Source organism: Peromyscus leucopus, chromosome 19, assembly GCF_004664715.2.
Source record: "Peromyscus leucopus breed LL Stock chromosome 19, UCI_PerLeu_2.1, whole genome shotgun sequence".
Lineage (NCBI taxonomy): Eukaryota > Metazoa > Chordata > Mammalia > Rodentia > Cricetidae > Peromyscus > Peromyscus leucopus.
In genome coordinates, this window is record NC_051079.1 from 32,819,144 (window position 1) to 32,834,351 (window position 15,208).

Consider the following 15,208-nt stretch of genomic DNA (forward strand, 5'->3'; position numbering starts at 1 on the left):
CTTTTAGATGGCTGGTTTTCAAGAAGAAATTGTTTATTAATGAAACTGTCACTCTCTCGGTGCTAAGCAGGAGACTTCACAATGATACAGTGTGTCTAGAATCTTTAATGCCACTGCTTTGTGAATCCTTCTGTGACCTCTGCTGGTTAACCCAGTATATGATTGTGTTTGGAAGCCCATACTATTCTTGTCAGAAATACGGCTGCTTTGGTTGGGTCTTCTTGAGCCATATTTATAGTTGGTCCCAGCATTCCAGATTTCTGTTAAGTGGTTAAGGGAGTGAAAATGTAGTTTGCTCAGCAGACGAGTCATTTCCACTCATTTACTGTCATCTGGAAACCATTTAAGTGTGTTTGTGTGTGTGTGTGTGTGTGTGTGAATGTGTATGTGTGTAAGAGAGAGAGAGATTCTTTTTAAATGAGTACTTTGGTCAGTCTCTCTGGTGCCTGTAGAGGTTGGATTTTTCATCTCTCAATACTAAAGCAAAAGTGATTAGTTGCCAGAAGTATGGCCTCTGAAGTGGTTGACTGTATGTCAACCAGCAATGCTGTGCTGCTTCATTCAACGCACCGTGGAACAAAGCAGGGGTTTGGTTGGGATACAGTTATGATGGCTGTGGGCTTTCACTCCCACAGCAGTCTGAAGTGAGCATGCTGGGGGAAGAGTTAAGGTTTGTGTGTCTGATGTGACTCACCTATGCAGAAAATGTCCAGTTGGTGTACCTTGTTAATGTACATCTGCTGTACCTCCTCCTCCACTGTTCAGGTTATCTGAGGGAGCGTGTTTAGCACAGGACTGGATTTCTTCTCTGAGCCGTGTTAGCATTTCTTCATAGAATCTGGCGATGAGGATGCTGACTCTGCAGTAATGTACTTCTGTGTAGTGCTGCCTTTTACGATGCTGGGTGGAACAGTAGATGTGTCGGCCTTACTATGGTTTGTGTATTTGAAGGGTGGGACTTTGAAATCGCTTTTTAAACATCCTTAGGACCCAACCGCATGTGTTCCAAGGTGCAGTGCACTGTGAATCTTTTTAAGTCTAAGTTTGTAGGTGCTTTTATGTGTAACTTCAGTGGTTTGAAGAATGTTAAGTAACCTTGTCCTTAACCATTTTACTCCAAGAGACAAAGAATGCAGTTTACATACTCCCTGTAAGTTTTTGTTAAGTAGTGAATGGATGACTCTAGGATTTCAAACAGTGATTCCGTCCTGAGACGTGAGCATCTGGAGGGGCCTGAAAAACCTAATAGACCTGGTAGCTTGGGTGGAATTGTTGAAAGATCTAACTAGGTTTTTGTGCCAGTATACAAGAAATAGTCTCCCAGCACTGTCAGAGGAATTGTGGGCACTGCTTGCTGTTGTGACCTTTGAATATCATTATTTTTATATTAAATACTAATTAGTAACTAGAGATAATGGAGTTATATAGCAGATTAATATTACGCTGTAAGACTTGGCTGTATTTTTCTTTTGGAGTTTTAGTAATTTACATGTAGTGTCAGTAAAAAATTGCAAATCGTAGAGAATGGCTATAGGAATCAAATTCCTTTATAGAATACTGTTTCTAAAAATGTCAAGGACCTGTGCCTGTGTGCATTAAAAACATGTCATTACCAAATCCCTCGCCTAGCAGTTCTGTTCCTCTGCCATTAAATAGTAATAGAGGGAGGGAACCTGGAAATGATCGTTTGCTGGACAAGTTTTCTTCTGCAGTGCATCTTGGCCTTTTCTCTACCTGTGCACCTCCTTTCCTGGAGGTCGCAAGGACAACAGCTGTGTCTGTTCTCTGAGGCAGTATTTTCTTTGTGTTATTAATCGTGGTTGTATTCATGAACACTTCTTCCTCCTGGTTTGGAGTTGGAGTATTTTGTAGCCTGAGAGACGAAGTTCAGATGTGTTGTGACTTGAATTGACCATCAACAAAGGAAAGCACTATTGTGTCCCAAGTTATTATCACCTTTATGTATGGGGCGTTCCTCTTTACAGCTTGGTAAGGCTGGGCCAGAATGGCTCATTCCTGGTGTCTTAACGCTTTAGAATACATTTGTGTAGTTTCCTAAAAGTCTAGAAATGGGCTCACAGTAGTAGTCCTTCTCCACATCTTTTTCTCTCTATATATATAGAATTGGGTTATTCCTGAAGCCTATGGTAGAAGGTAGTAGATTGAGATCAGCAATCTGAGATTTGTCATAAGAAGATTGCTGTTTCCAGTAGTTGCTCGGCAGAGCTCAAGGAAGAACCTCCTGAGCATTACTAGCACTTGAGTGATTACAGGATGCTCCAGATGAGAAAGTGACTGGTACCCAGCCCAAGCAGAGTTGAAAAGTACAGTCCTTGCCATGCATTTTCTACTCTTCAATGAAGTGTTGTTTTCTAAGTATGTTTGCCAAGCAATCCATTGGTTCTGATGTGATTTTTCTCACTTTAAGGACTGGTGTTTTGAGTCCTTTCTGTGTTGATTCTGCAGAGCTCTAGGCACTCTGGATTTCGTTATTATTTTATCTTTTTTATTTAATTTCTTTTTAATGTGTATGTATGTGTACCACATGTGTGCCTGGTGCCCATGGAGGCCAGAAAAGGGTGTCAGATCCCCCTGGAACTGGAGTTACAGTGTTGGAAATAGAACCCAGGTCCTCTGCCAGAACAGCCAACGCTCTTAACTACCCTGTTGTTGATAACAAGATAGCCCAGCGTGTAGCACAGTCCCAGGCATGTGGGTGTGCTGCCAGCAGCTTCCTTGGGACAGACACACAGCAGTTGTTAGTGAAGTGTATAGCTGGTGGACAGTGACGCCGCAGCCCACTCATGCCTAGAACGAGATGTAAAGGCATTTATTTCTGTTAACCTAGGGCTGACGGGGCTTTTGTTTGTTCGAGTTTCCCATGTACCCCTTTGTACTTTGTGTTAAAGCTCCAAGGCTTTATTTTGAGACATGTTCACACTGGGATATCTAATTTGAAGTCAGCAACAGAGCGATCACATGTATCTTGAGTCTTAGTGTAGCAGAGGCAAGGGTTCTGTCTGTGCTCGCTGTCTGAACGCACGGTCTAAAGGAATTCACCTCAAGAGGCTAGTAATTTGGGTGGTGTTGGTCAAGGGTTCTGGGGAGAGAAATTAGGGAAGTCCGTTTCAGGGTGTGGCTTAATCTTAGGTTATTCTGTGGGAGGTGAGACCCCCAGGGTTTGCTGCAGGGTTGGGTAGTTTGGGTTGATGTTGTTACTGGCTCCTTGGCTCAGTGCCATTTTTTGAGCATCTGTTTCGGTAATCAGTCTTTTTCTGTGTGCTCTATCTCTAAATGAATCTGCCTCCATGAGAATTTGCCAGAACTTGAGCCTCAAGCAGCAAGAAGGGCTATGCTCTCTCAAGTCGATGTATATAGCTGTGAAATTGGTGTGGGAGCAGAGAAAACACTTCAGTGTAGTTCTAGAATGAAATGGGCAACATTTCCTAGTCCTCAGTTCTTAGGATATTGAGCTTTTCAAGTAGAAGGTCCAAATACTTTGTACTTCCAGTGATTTGATCTCGATGTCTAAAACAATAGCTCTAGACTGTTTGGGGACACAGCTGTACATTTTTAAGCCATTTCTCAAGCTTTAAGAAATTAGCACAGAGGTTGCCAGCTGTGAGCTTTGGAGGGGTAGCATCTGCTGGCTGTGGATGGCTTGGTGAGTTGCAGTAATGCATCTGGAGCATGAACAGTGGCATACTTGGACACGTGGCATGCACCATATCCTGGAAAAGCATGAGGTGGTCCTGCAGGAGTATGCATTTCACCCATGTCTGTGTAGCACATTTTGCTTTGTGTTTTGAGTGTTAGACAGGTAACTGTTAAATGTCAAATGCAAGTATCCAAGGGAATGAGCCTTTCATTTTCAGTTTGATTCGTTCAAATTAGAAGAGCAGACAGCTAACTTCCAGTGTATGAATAATAAATTTTTTCAGTTTAACAAATGGGGAAGAGTAGTAAAACCCTTAACTTTGCTTTAATTCTTAAAGACTTTTTTATTTGCTGATTAGTTTTAAATCTTAAAATGTTTTAAAATGAGTACTGACTTATTAGACTTAGGTATGATTCGGTTAATCTGTTGGCTTCAGTGAAACCATAATGAATCTTCATGAATGTTCATGTATTTAGCTATTTTAAGTGTTATTCTTAGTTAAGATAATCCTAAATCAGGCCAGACATGGTGGTACACACCTGTAATCAGGCAGGGGAATCTCGAGTTTGAGGCCACAGCTCCAGAAAAGCCAGGGCTATATAGAGAAACCCTTTCTCATAAGTAAATAAATGAATAAATGAATGAATGAATGAATGAATAAACAGTCAAATCTTACAAAAATGAAGCGTACAGTTTAGTTTGGGTGCAGAAGTGAGTAAAAGTTGTATAGTTTTAAGCACTGTGTCTTTGAGAAGTGGTTTACACTATGCTGTGAAAACCTGATGTTCCTGGTGGTCTTCAAACAGTCTGTCTGTAAGTCTGTCTGGGAAAGGTAAACGATATGCTGAGTCATGGAAGCTGCAAAAGCTGGTACACAAACGCTGGTGAAATTACTTCCTTAAGGATGTAATGTTCAATGAAAAGACCTGGGCTTTAGAATACATAGATTTGTAACCTTTGTTTCTTCATTAATTGGTTTTGTCTTATGTGAAACAATTTAACATTTAATCTTGGCCTAACTTTTATTATTTGACTTTAGGGCATTTTAATACTTGGGGAAAGATGATGTAAACCCTTTACATGATTATGTCTGTGGTAGTGTGAAAGTTCTTTGCCTTATTGTGTTATTAATCAAACATTTAGGTAAAGCAACAAGGACCCCCGCCCCAAATAGCCTGTTGGGTTCGTTGTGGTGTGACAACCACCTTTAGGACTGAACTCATTCAGTGCCACCCCCTACCGCTTCACTCAAGTTCAGTGTCTATGAAATGATTGGAACTGGTTTTCACTTACATTGGTGTGACTCATAAATTTCCAGTGACTGGGGTTTGTGAATTAGTGAGTCCGGAGCACTGCACTTCCAAAGACGTGGAGATTGACACCTGTATTCTCCCCTGAGATATTATGCAGGGCTGTCTTCAATGGTAAGTATGCTGTACCTTCTAAAGGCTTTTCGAATGTAATCCACTTTAAAGCTAAAACTATACCCCCCCCCACACACACACAGTACATTTAAAATGATGGAAGATGGAAAGTTGCTCACATTGGCTTTCTGTAGAATACTGTAAAATCTGGTCTAATTCTGGATATTTAGAATGCATTACCTATAAAATTGGCACTGTTTTAGTTGCTACTTTATCATTGGTTCTGCTCCTGTTCTTTTTTCTGTAATTTTAAGTCATTATTGTTATTCTTGGCTGCCATATCTCTGGACCTGGACCAAAAGGTTATGAAGTTGTTTGCATTAGTAGGAATATAAAACATAGAATTCATTCAGAAATGACAGTGGACAGTGGGAATGTCATCTTTTTCTTCATTCAGTTTGGCTCTCTTAACAGGCGTGTAGTGGTGGACTGGTGGTCTAAACCAGAAAAGTAAAATGTAATGATTCTTAAACTTAGGCCAGAACTGGGCTTTCCAGCAGAATGTCCTGTTCTTGGGTCTCAGACAGAAGGAGAAATTGAGCATTGTTCTTTTAGAGTTCTCAGCTATGTAACTGTTACTATCAAAAGTTTTTTCCATGTAGCAAAAAGTCGGTGTTCTAGCACTTCTGACATGTTAACTCTGACATGCTATGGAACTGCTCTCTAGTTCCCATTTGACTTCCTGATACTTACATTTTAAAATATCATCTAATACAGAACCTTCTGTTTATGATGTTTGTGAAAGCAACCAAATAAAAATTGGTGATAAATGAGAATTTTGTTCTTTTGATCTGAAGTAGTTTTACATCAAGCCCCTAAATGAATGGAAGCATCTCTGGTTTGTATTTACATGTATGACTGGCAAATACGTCTATGGAACCTCTTACTCTTTGATTAAAACAAAGTACTTCACGGAATTAGAAATATTTATTCAGAATATAAGAACGTTTGTAAAATATTATAAATGTCTCTGTATAAATAAATGGAGGTTTTTTTTTTTTTTTAAACAATTCTATATCAAATAACACAAAGTAGCTATTTTACAGCAGCTAAAACTAAAGGCATCTGGAAACATTTAAAGCTACAAGTGAGCCTAAAAAATTACAAGGTATAGTACAGTGTTTAGTAGCCACTTTACAGTGAGGCTTGGGTACAAACAGAACAGTACTGACAGATGCAGACAGTCATATGTGCTTTAACGACAGTACATTCAAGCAGGATTTTCTAATTCAAGTGGTATAAAAGCACATTTTCAGTGAATAAAAAAGTGAAATTTCATGCAACGTAAGTTAATATGTCTAAAAGCGGATTAGAAACAGAAGTGAACGTTTTGTAGTCTTTGCATCAGGTCCTAACAAAATTAGGTTATGGGGGCGCTGGAGAGTGGGTGTCCTGACACCCACTGCAAAGGAACACTGTGGACTCTACAACCATTTTCCTCATGAGTCTGACCATGGAAAGGGCGAACGATAGAGCAGAAACATAACCAGAGCATCTCCACGGGTGTGGAATCCTCTACAGAACTTGCGTGCTGTTTGGTGAGCAGACAGTTCCGGTATTATCAGATGAGAGACTGGGAAGGTCAAATGGTAAGTCGTGGGTGTCCTTATCCAACAATGGTTCTTGATTCTGGGACCCAGCTTTTTTTTTCTCCCCCTCTTCGTACACATGTACAAAACATCAGATAACGTGTTAAGGTTATACTGGATTACCAACATTGTAATGCTTGCCTGCATATGAAAATGTCTTCCTCTACACAAGCATGCTCAGTTAGCTGGGGTCACAGCATCTCAGATAGACCATTGGCAGCAGACACAAACATTTCTAAATGAATACAAAGGTGTTTAGAAAATGAAGTGAGATTAGGAGGCCACAGGTTGGGAGCTGACTCCGACCTGACCTGTGTATAAACAAGGGGTTTCCATTGTGCACACACTTCAAAGGCAGAGACGTTTTTATAGCAAGCCATGCCTGCTCACCAGAGTTTGCAAGCTGTGGCCAAGGTGTTCTGTCATTCCTCATTATTTAGGTTCTATTGGCTAAACACAAAATTGCTGATTTCTTCAGCCGTTATAGCTTGTTCTAAAAGCTGCAGTGTATCACAGAAAGAAAATACTAATGTTACTTAAGCTTGTGTGCCCCGCTCCCTCCTTAGGACCATACCCTAATGAAGATCAGGGCAGAAAATGTAACCATCAGTGAATTTGTTCTGTTGGGCTCTAAAAAAAAAAATTAGTTCAGTGGGTGAGACTGTACACTTGGTGAGCGCTGGGTTGGTTGTTTTTTTGTTGTTGACGACATACTCCCAATTAAACATTTATAATTGAAAGCATTTATGGAAGGAAGTGTTTTAACAAACAAGAGCGTTGTTTCTGTTACTGCCATGATGTTATTCTCTACCTAAAACATGAATGTGATACCCCGGCTTCTGGCAGCTCTGATGTAGTTTACACAATTTATATCATTGCACAGAATTTTTTGTGGGCCATAGTGGATAGGGGGACACAGAAGCCTGGTGGTTTTCAGTTCATGCCAGTGATACAGGCATTCCAAACCTGTAGCAAACTAAGATTTGTTTTGTTTTGTTTTCCTGTTCAGGTAATGTCTGTATGTAGGAACTAGACTTCCAATAGTCTCACATTTCCCTTACAGTGGTAAGGTTACTAAGCACCTTTTTTTAAAAAAAGTTTATAGAATGAATGAATAAAAGCCTAAGGCTGTGCCTTAGACTGCCCTTCCTCATAGAACCATGCCAAAGCTCTATTTTAGAGTTCTCTGAAGCCCTTGTAAAATTTGCTCAGAGGAAGACCTTGTAAGTTCATGTGGCTGAACGGAGAACCAAGCACCTTGGCTAACAAAAAACTTCTAAATGTCTGTTAAATGTAGTGTCCAGGTTCGGGCTACACACACATCAAGAAATGAGCCACATCAGCAGGTGAGAGTGGGTCCAAGTTCTCTGCCTCCACTGGTGCCATGTGGCACTCACTCATTTAGACCTGGAGTATGTATGGTACGGAGACAAGGCCAAACCTCAGCTGTCTGGTCACATGACAGTCTTGGTTGTGAGTCCGATGGAGGCTTTCTTACTGTTACAAGGAAGGCAAGTTTGACTTGTAACAAGTTTGTACTTGGGGTTGTTGCAGGGGACCAGAGCCAGCCATGGATAGATGTCTCCTGGGACTGCTGCCCTACTCGGGTTTGTCTGCCTCAGTTCAGAATGGGGAATACAGCCCAAGGGAACCTTGAAATGGCTCCTAACGGGACCTTTTGCTCTGCTTACTTTTTCAGGAGCCGAAAGCTTTGATTAGTAAAGGTGACTGCCTACAGAGCAACCCCTGAAGACTTTGGGTGGTGGTGGGGTTTCAAAGATAGGAAATTCCGAAGGTCTTTTAACCCCATACAAATTAAAATCAAGATAATTTTGTTAGCCATAATAGACATGTTAATGGAAACCATTTCCTATTTAAAAGTAGGTTCGGAAGAGCCAGGTTAAACAAAAGGGAAAATTACTCAGGCACCTGCTGTCATGTATTTAATCAGTGCAACAATTCACATAATCAAATGCCTGCTGCTTCAACCCTCAACAAAGATTGAGAACTAAAAGGAAAAGATTGTATGGCCCTTTCCCACTTACTTAAAAATGTGGCATTTTAGCTTGTCAAATGGTTTTCACAAGTCACCATATGTTTATATACTTAGAAACTCAGACTAAGGCCTGGTAGGATTGCTGCTTTGGGTCTTTTTTGTGGAGGTACTGTGGACCTAGAAGCATAGGTTCTCTGCTTTGACCTGGAGGGGGCAGAGCTCAGCAGGTGGACCGCCATCTCTGCTTCAGTCTCACCTTGCATCTCAGCCTCCTGCACGCGCTGCTCACTGCATCTGCGTGGACAGAGCGGGAAGCCTAGCAATCTTGTTACCTGGAATGTGGGCTCTCCTCAACCAGGACAGCCTGTCCCAATTTGCTTGGGAGCAGACATTTCCTGAAGGTAGCTGAAAAACTGAAAGCTAACTTTATTACATTTTTGGGGTGGTGGGGAGGCAATAGATGTTTCTATCCACACGTTTTCCTCATAACAAAATAGAACTTTACCCTCAAAAGTGAACACTGAAAAAATGGATCACGGAGATTGACAAAGGGCTAGAAAGCCATCAACACTCAAGCCTTGACTCAAACCAGTCACATTTTCGTTTCTGTTCACAGGGTGAGTAGAGCTTGGTACTGGTCTGAGAAAGAAAGACTGTTGAGCTTTGTGGGCTAACCATTGTGAGAGAAAGCCAGAGCATCTTTTCCTCATGCACAGAAGGCTGAACTTGGCTTTCTAAAAGACCCGCCCGTAGCCTGGAGTCTGCAACATCACCATGGTCACAAGCGCAGCATCCTTCCCCTCATTAACCATGAGTGGAGCATATTTCTCCATGGAGAGCACATGGAGAGCGTCTTGGGGGCCACAGGTGAAAAAAAGCCAGGCTGTCCCTTCATTGTGTCTATGAACAGCAGAAGGTAAAATGGTGAAAGCTCCAGTAGAAAACATGACTGGGATGCCTCCCTAGAGGAGTTTAGGTACTGAGGTCATGCCTCCCGGTCACCATTTTGCTTGAAATCACTGCATCTGGAGGGAGAGCCTAGGAAGCCTGTCAGCCATTCCCTCACCCAATCCCCTTCATGATGTTGGGGACTAAAGGTTCAATGGCACTCTATTTATAGGTGGGAACCATCTTGTGCAACATTAAGGATCTCCTCAGTGTCCAACAACGTAAAGCCTCTTGCCCTGAGAGAGGCGGGGTCCAGCTACATATGTGCTCAAGTGGCAAAGTTTTGATTCAGAATAGGAACTGTAGTGCCCTGGGGCTGGGAAAGAGCTAATACTGCTTTTTTTCTGTCCTAGGAAAAAAACCCTGGTAAAACCTTGGCTTTACTACATATATCAAGAGTATTCTAAGTTTTACTCTTGCTGGACGGGAATTAAAACAGCTTCAACCCCTGCCTGTACAATAAAAATAGGAGATGGTTTTTATTTGTCCAGTCCAGAACTGTCTACACATAGCCTTGATGATGCTCTGTTTGAAACTGCGGTGTGTCTGGGATGGTCAGCGACATGGTGCCCTCCAGTGGTCTGTCACTCTCAACTAATCCCTCTATATGTGACTATCTCAGGAATCTGGTACCTTAGGACCTAGAAGGCAGAGCCTTGCTGTGGTGGGCCGCAAGCCCTAGATGTTGGAAACACACAAAACACTATCACTTTTCCCTTGGAGGAGGAAGGAAATCCAGGTTTCGGAAGAATAGTCCAGTCTATGAAAAGCTAAAAAAAGAAAAAAGAGAAAGACTTGGAAATGCGCATAAAACCAAGTGCCTGGATTCCCACCAACCGCTACACAGAACAAGGGAGAAGAGCATGAGAACTTGTGTGGTGAAAATGAAACAAGACATGGCTAAGCACTTGGCTGGAGCCATTGTTGGCACCCCTTGTGGCCAGGCCTGGAGCAGCTGAAGCCTGTGCAGACACAATCCATGGTGCCATCAGGGACTACTCGCGCCAAGGGTGGAGCTGTGACCTATATGCAATCTTCTCCTTGGACCCTTTCTCTGCAGAGGACTTCAGAGCCGCTGGAGTTCAGTCCCTTGGGGCAGGACCTTGGGGCCTGAGTGCCTGTTAAAGTGAAGTTTCGTTGGTATGTGGCCTGGAATTCTCTTCCTCCAGCAGAGCTATTCTTTGCTTGAGCATTCTCACTTGGGTCTCATGTCGCTCCACCATAGCCATCATCTGGGATTCCAACTTCTTCAGCTTGTTTTGATGTTTCTTCTTTGCTTTTTCATAGGCAGCCACCAGGTTACTGTGTGGGAACAGAGGAAAGTGAATAAAGATTCATCCTGATGAGTGAGGGACGCCCTGTCCTTTGTGGCACTGGTGAGTGCAGCCCACCTCTTCAATAGGAATCCAAAGTCTACTGATTAGAAGCTGCACAGTACTAGGTAGGATTCTGGCTTAAGCATACTAATGCAGGCCCAGGCAGTATGCTGACGGCTAACACGTTATAACCCAACAGCCCAAAGTGGCCACATCCAAAACAGTAAGAATGAGGTTGCTGAATTCTAGAAAATCAAATACAGACACTAGGTATACTGGTTTCATGGCTGCTAGCTACAGGTGGCCAACTATAAGTTACATAAAGTATTCTCTCACCAGGAGAGGGCAGCTGCTTTGCTGTGCTTTGGACTGTAAGGAAATGCTGTCCCCTTAAGAAAATAGGCCTGTGAACTGGCCCTAGATCAGTGCCCACTGGGCTGGACACAAGCCCAGGTGTATCTACATATTCTCTCTGCTCCAAAATAGAACATAAGCTCCCTTCAGGTACACTATGTTACCCTAGCTGGAGTTCCTAAAGTGTGGCTTGAGGACACACACACCTGGGATTCTGAAAATTTCATTCAGGGAGTCTTATGTTGATAGCAGAGCAGACTGTGAAATCCAGGTAAGCTATTAAGTTAGGCATTCTTACAAAATTAAAATGTGCCATTCTAATTACAATTTGGAAAACAGTAGTTTTCATAGAAGTGTGATATCTACCAAGCTTGAATTTTTGTAAATGAATAAAAACTTAAAAGTCTGTCTCAGTTTTAGTTCCTGATATCGTATTAGCAGATATCTTACAGACACAAAGGTTCTGAAGTCCTCATTTTTTTAAATATAGGAACATCATGTACCCCAAATGTTTTGAGACTCTTAACTTGGAGTCTGGAGTACCCTGAAATGTTCCCCTGGATGAGGAATTGCTCTGATGGTTTGCTGATTGAAAACACAGGCTCACACACAGATTTTTTTATTGTTGTTCATGACTTCTCAGAACCTTTATTATGGGAAATGTTAAAGAGAAGCCACAATAGACTCCATTTTCCTAAGCACATCTAATATGAAATAGTGTTCATCTTGAATTTCCTGGGTTTCTAGTCAGCTGTATGGCAGACTCACTTCCCAAAAGACATGGGGAAAGATATCTCTGTGTTACTTCCCAGGAGACAGGGAAGGATCTCCCTGTGCTACTCACTTCCCAGGAGACAGGGAAGGATCTCCCTGTGTCAGTCACTTCCCAGGAGACAGGGAAGGATCTCCCTGTGCTACTCACTTCCCAGGAGACAGATCCTCCCATGCCCAGCCTCTGGGCTGCACAGGAACTTTACCTGTTGGCGCGTTTTAGGTCATTGACAAACTCTGCTGACTGCTGGTGTCTGATCTCACTGCTTTTGGTGAGTCTTTCCAAGGCGCTGACCAGCTCTTGAACTCTGGCCTTGAGTTTCTTCTCCCTGTATCAAAGAGAGGCAGCGTAGCCATCAGCAGGTGCTGGTGGGAAGGAGGCAGGGTAGCTGGCCAAGGGTCGGGGTCCAGAGCGGAAAGGTGAGTGGGCTGAGGAGCACAGCTCGGCTCTGCTCAGCCAGAATGAGCATTTCTCAAAGACTAACGAAGCCTGCTTCTTCAGCGAGCCTTGGAGATCTTCAGTGTATGCCCCATGGAAGAAGACAGGAGTTGGTGCTACTGGCAGATATCCTTCACTCATGACCACAAACTCTCACTGCCCACGTATCTAAGCAACAGCTCCCGGTTCCATGCCTAGATTGCCTAGTTCTTGCTCATTTAACAGACAATACGGAAACAAAAATGGTGGTATTGGAGAAAGGAATCGAAATGACATTCGTTTCATCGTAAAAGTCCTCATTTCTCAGTAAAGTACTTAAATTTCATTTGCACTCCGATTGGACTCCATGCGCTCATTACTACTGTGATGGTTCATGCTAGCTGAGAGAGGGAAGCAGGCAGGGTGTTTTCCACAGTCCCGGCAGGTACTGATGTCTTAGTGCTTCCCTGATGCCACGTAGATAGATGGGGTCGCTGTCATAGTGGACTTGGCAGTACATTGTGTACCTCCCCTCACTGAGTTGGTTCCCTGCACCAGCACCTGAGCACTATGCCTCATTGGTAACTTGAGGGCTGCCTGAGTCACAACTACTGTTCTTCAAGCTTCTTGAGAATTCAGGGTGTAGAAAAAGGAATTACTCTAAAAAGGACTTCGTGGGAAGACTACAAATCACCCTCATGAATCTGTGCCTGCTGGCAGTAGTTGTATCCAAAATACTAGCAGAAGATGCACACATCCCTTTGACTAAGCAAACTGATTTTTAGAAATACCTTTAAATACTTGAGCCTGACACCCGGAGGTGTATTTGAAGCTGGAATCATTTTGGCTTGCATTACAATAATGAAGGATAGACAGACTGGCAAGTTGGCTCTGTGGGAAAAAGCACTTGCCACCAAACCGAGCCTGCCGACCTGAGTTCCATCTGAGACTCCAGAGTGGGAGGGAAGAACTGACTCTGGAGTTGTCTTCTGACCACTGCAGCCTACTGTGGTGTGCACACGCAGAGATCGGGGAGTGCCTGAATTCATCAGGATCTCTCGGTGCTATTGAAATGCCTGTCGATAAATCTGCCTAAATGCAGGCAGATCAGCATGCACTGACATGGAAGGATAGAACATTGGTTTATAAGAACAACCAGAAATGGGTTGTATTGTGATGATATACCAAAAAAGCAACCACAGATTTAGCAGTGGTTGGGGAAGGGGTCAGCAGAAGGCTTTGCAGTTTCACTCATTTTTGCATTGTTTGAACATTTTTGTATGGCATGTGAGCAAGCACATCGCAGAACCCAGGCTAGGTAGGGTTTTCTGGTCTCACTCAATGCTGAATGGCTTCAGAGACACTTAGAATGCTTGGAAAGGGAGGAGAGGCAAAAAACCAAGGTGGCTGCACCCACTGCCACCTCAGGGTAGGGGAGATTACTTCCTGTGTGGCTCTGACCCCCCATCTTCCCTTCCTGAGCCCTCTGGTATCTAACCATTTACATTTCAGCTATCAGGGCAACATGACTTGTCCAGACTGGTGACTGGTAACTCCACACAAAACCCCAAGGGAGAAAGCCCAGCAACCAGCCTGTGCTATGGGGACTCATTCTTCACTAGGTCCTTCCACTTGCCTTACTTAGCTACAGGATAGCTGGCCACAAGGCAGGCAGGAATGAGGGTACACATCTCCCCCCGATGGGGAACATGTCTGTGTATACGTGTGGTGTGGTGTGAATACAGAGGTCACAATGCTGATTAACTGTACAAAAGGGGAAGAACAACTTGTGAAGAAAACTAAAAATCGAATCAATTCAAAGAAATTCACAACAAAAATCTTCTACAGAGATACCATTGCTAGCTCCATCTTTTCCTACCTGCCACCAACAAAGGGACTTCCTTCCCTAGCAAGTGTTCTCACAGACCCAGGAGACTTTATGGACCTAGTAAACTCTACAGTAGGACAGACCACCCAAACAAAGATGCTCTCAGACCTGCCAATCCCCAGCTAGGGGTGACATGGAGTGTTGCCAGCTCTGGGAGCTCAAAACTGTCCCTCTGGGACCACTTAAGTTTATATACAAGGGAAAGAAGTATAGACACCAGGACACTATGTCACTTATTTGAAGATGCAAAAGTAGGCCACACCTCTAATGTGGGCTCTTTTGGCTGTGTTGAGAGGGACAGACCTATAATAAGACTCAGGGCATACATAGATCAGTGGCCAGGATCCCAACAATTCTGTGCTGAAGTAACACTGCATATCTAGTGTGGAAGCCCAGAGATGCCGTGTAAGTGTAAGATGGATACTAGAATTTGAAACTTCAATAATAATAAAGTTAGATATCTCAATTTTAAAAACCCTGACAACATGCAAAAAAAAATGCTATATTGAGTTAAATATGACTGAATATCACTATTATATTTAAGGGAACAATGTTAGGAATCAAACCTTGGGCAAGTGTGTACCCTGAGCTACACTCTATGCTATTAAAATTAATTTCACATGTTTTGCATTTTAATGTGGAATCGAGGAAATTCCAAATGATACATGTGGCTTGTAGCTCAGGTGGTGGTAGAAAGAGAATTATGGGGACATAAGAAGGGAAGGGATCCCTAACCTGGTTGGTTGAAGCCTCTGGTTGGTGAATCATCAGTAACTGAGCTTGATGCTTCTCTAATCCCTGTGCAGACTGGGTGGCTTTGTTTTATACTATCAGTTTGTAATCCTA

General features: G+C 42.9%; 1 protein-coding gene and 1 long non-coding RNA gene across 2 annotated transcripts in view; one reads left to right on the top strand and one right to left on the bottom strand.

The window, feature by feature from the left end:
* Positions 1-4,952: 4,952 nt before the first annotated feature.
* Positions 4,953-15,208, bottom strand: part of Mcc (MCC regulator of WNT signaling pathway) — a 96,402-nt gene continuing 86,146 nt past the window's right edge. The window contains exons 14-15 of the mRNA XM_028881750.2: positions 12,263-12,385; positions 4,953-10,917 (exon numbers count right to left, since the gene is read on the bottom strand). Coding sequence (XP_028737583.1) covers positions 10,737-10,917; positions 12,263-12,385 — 304 coding nt within the window. The 3' untranslated portion in view covers positions 4,953-10,736. The remainder of the gene's footprint in view (positions 10,918-12,262; positions 12,386-15,208) is intronic.
* Positions 10,912-14,457, top strand: LOC119086261. Its single transcript, XR_005089503.1, has 2 exons — positions 10,912-10,991; positions 11,776-14,457. It is a non-coding gene; the product is annotated as an uncharacterized LOC119086261 (long non-coding RNA).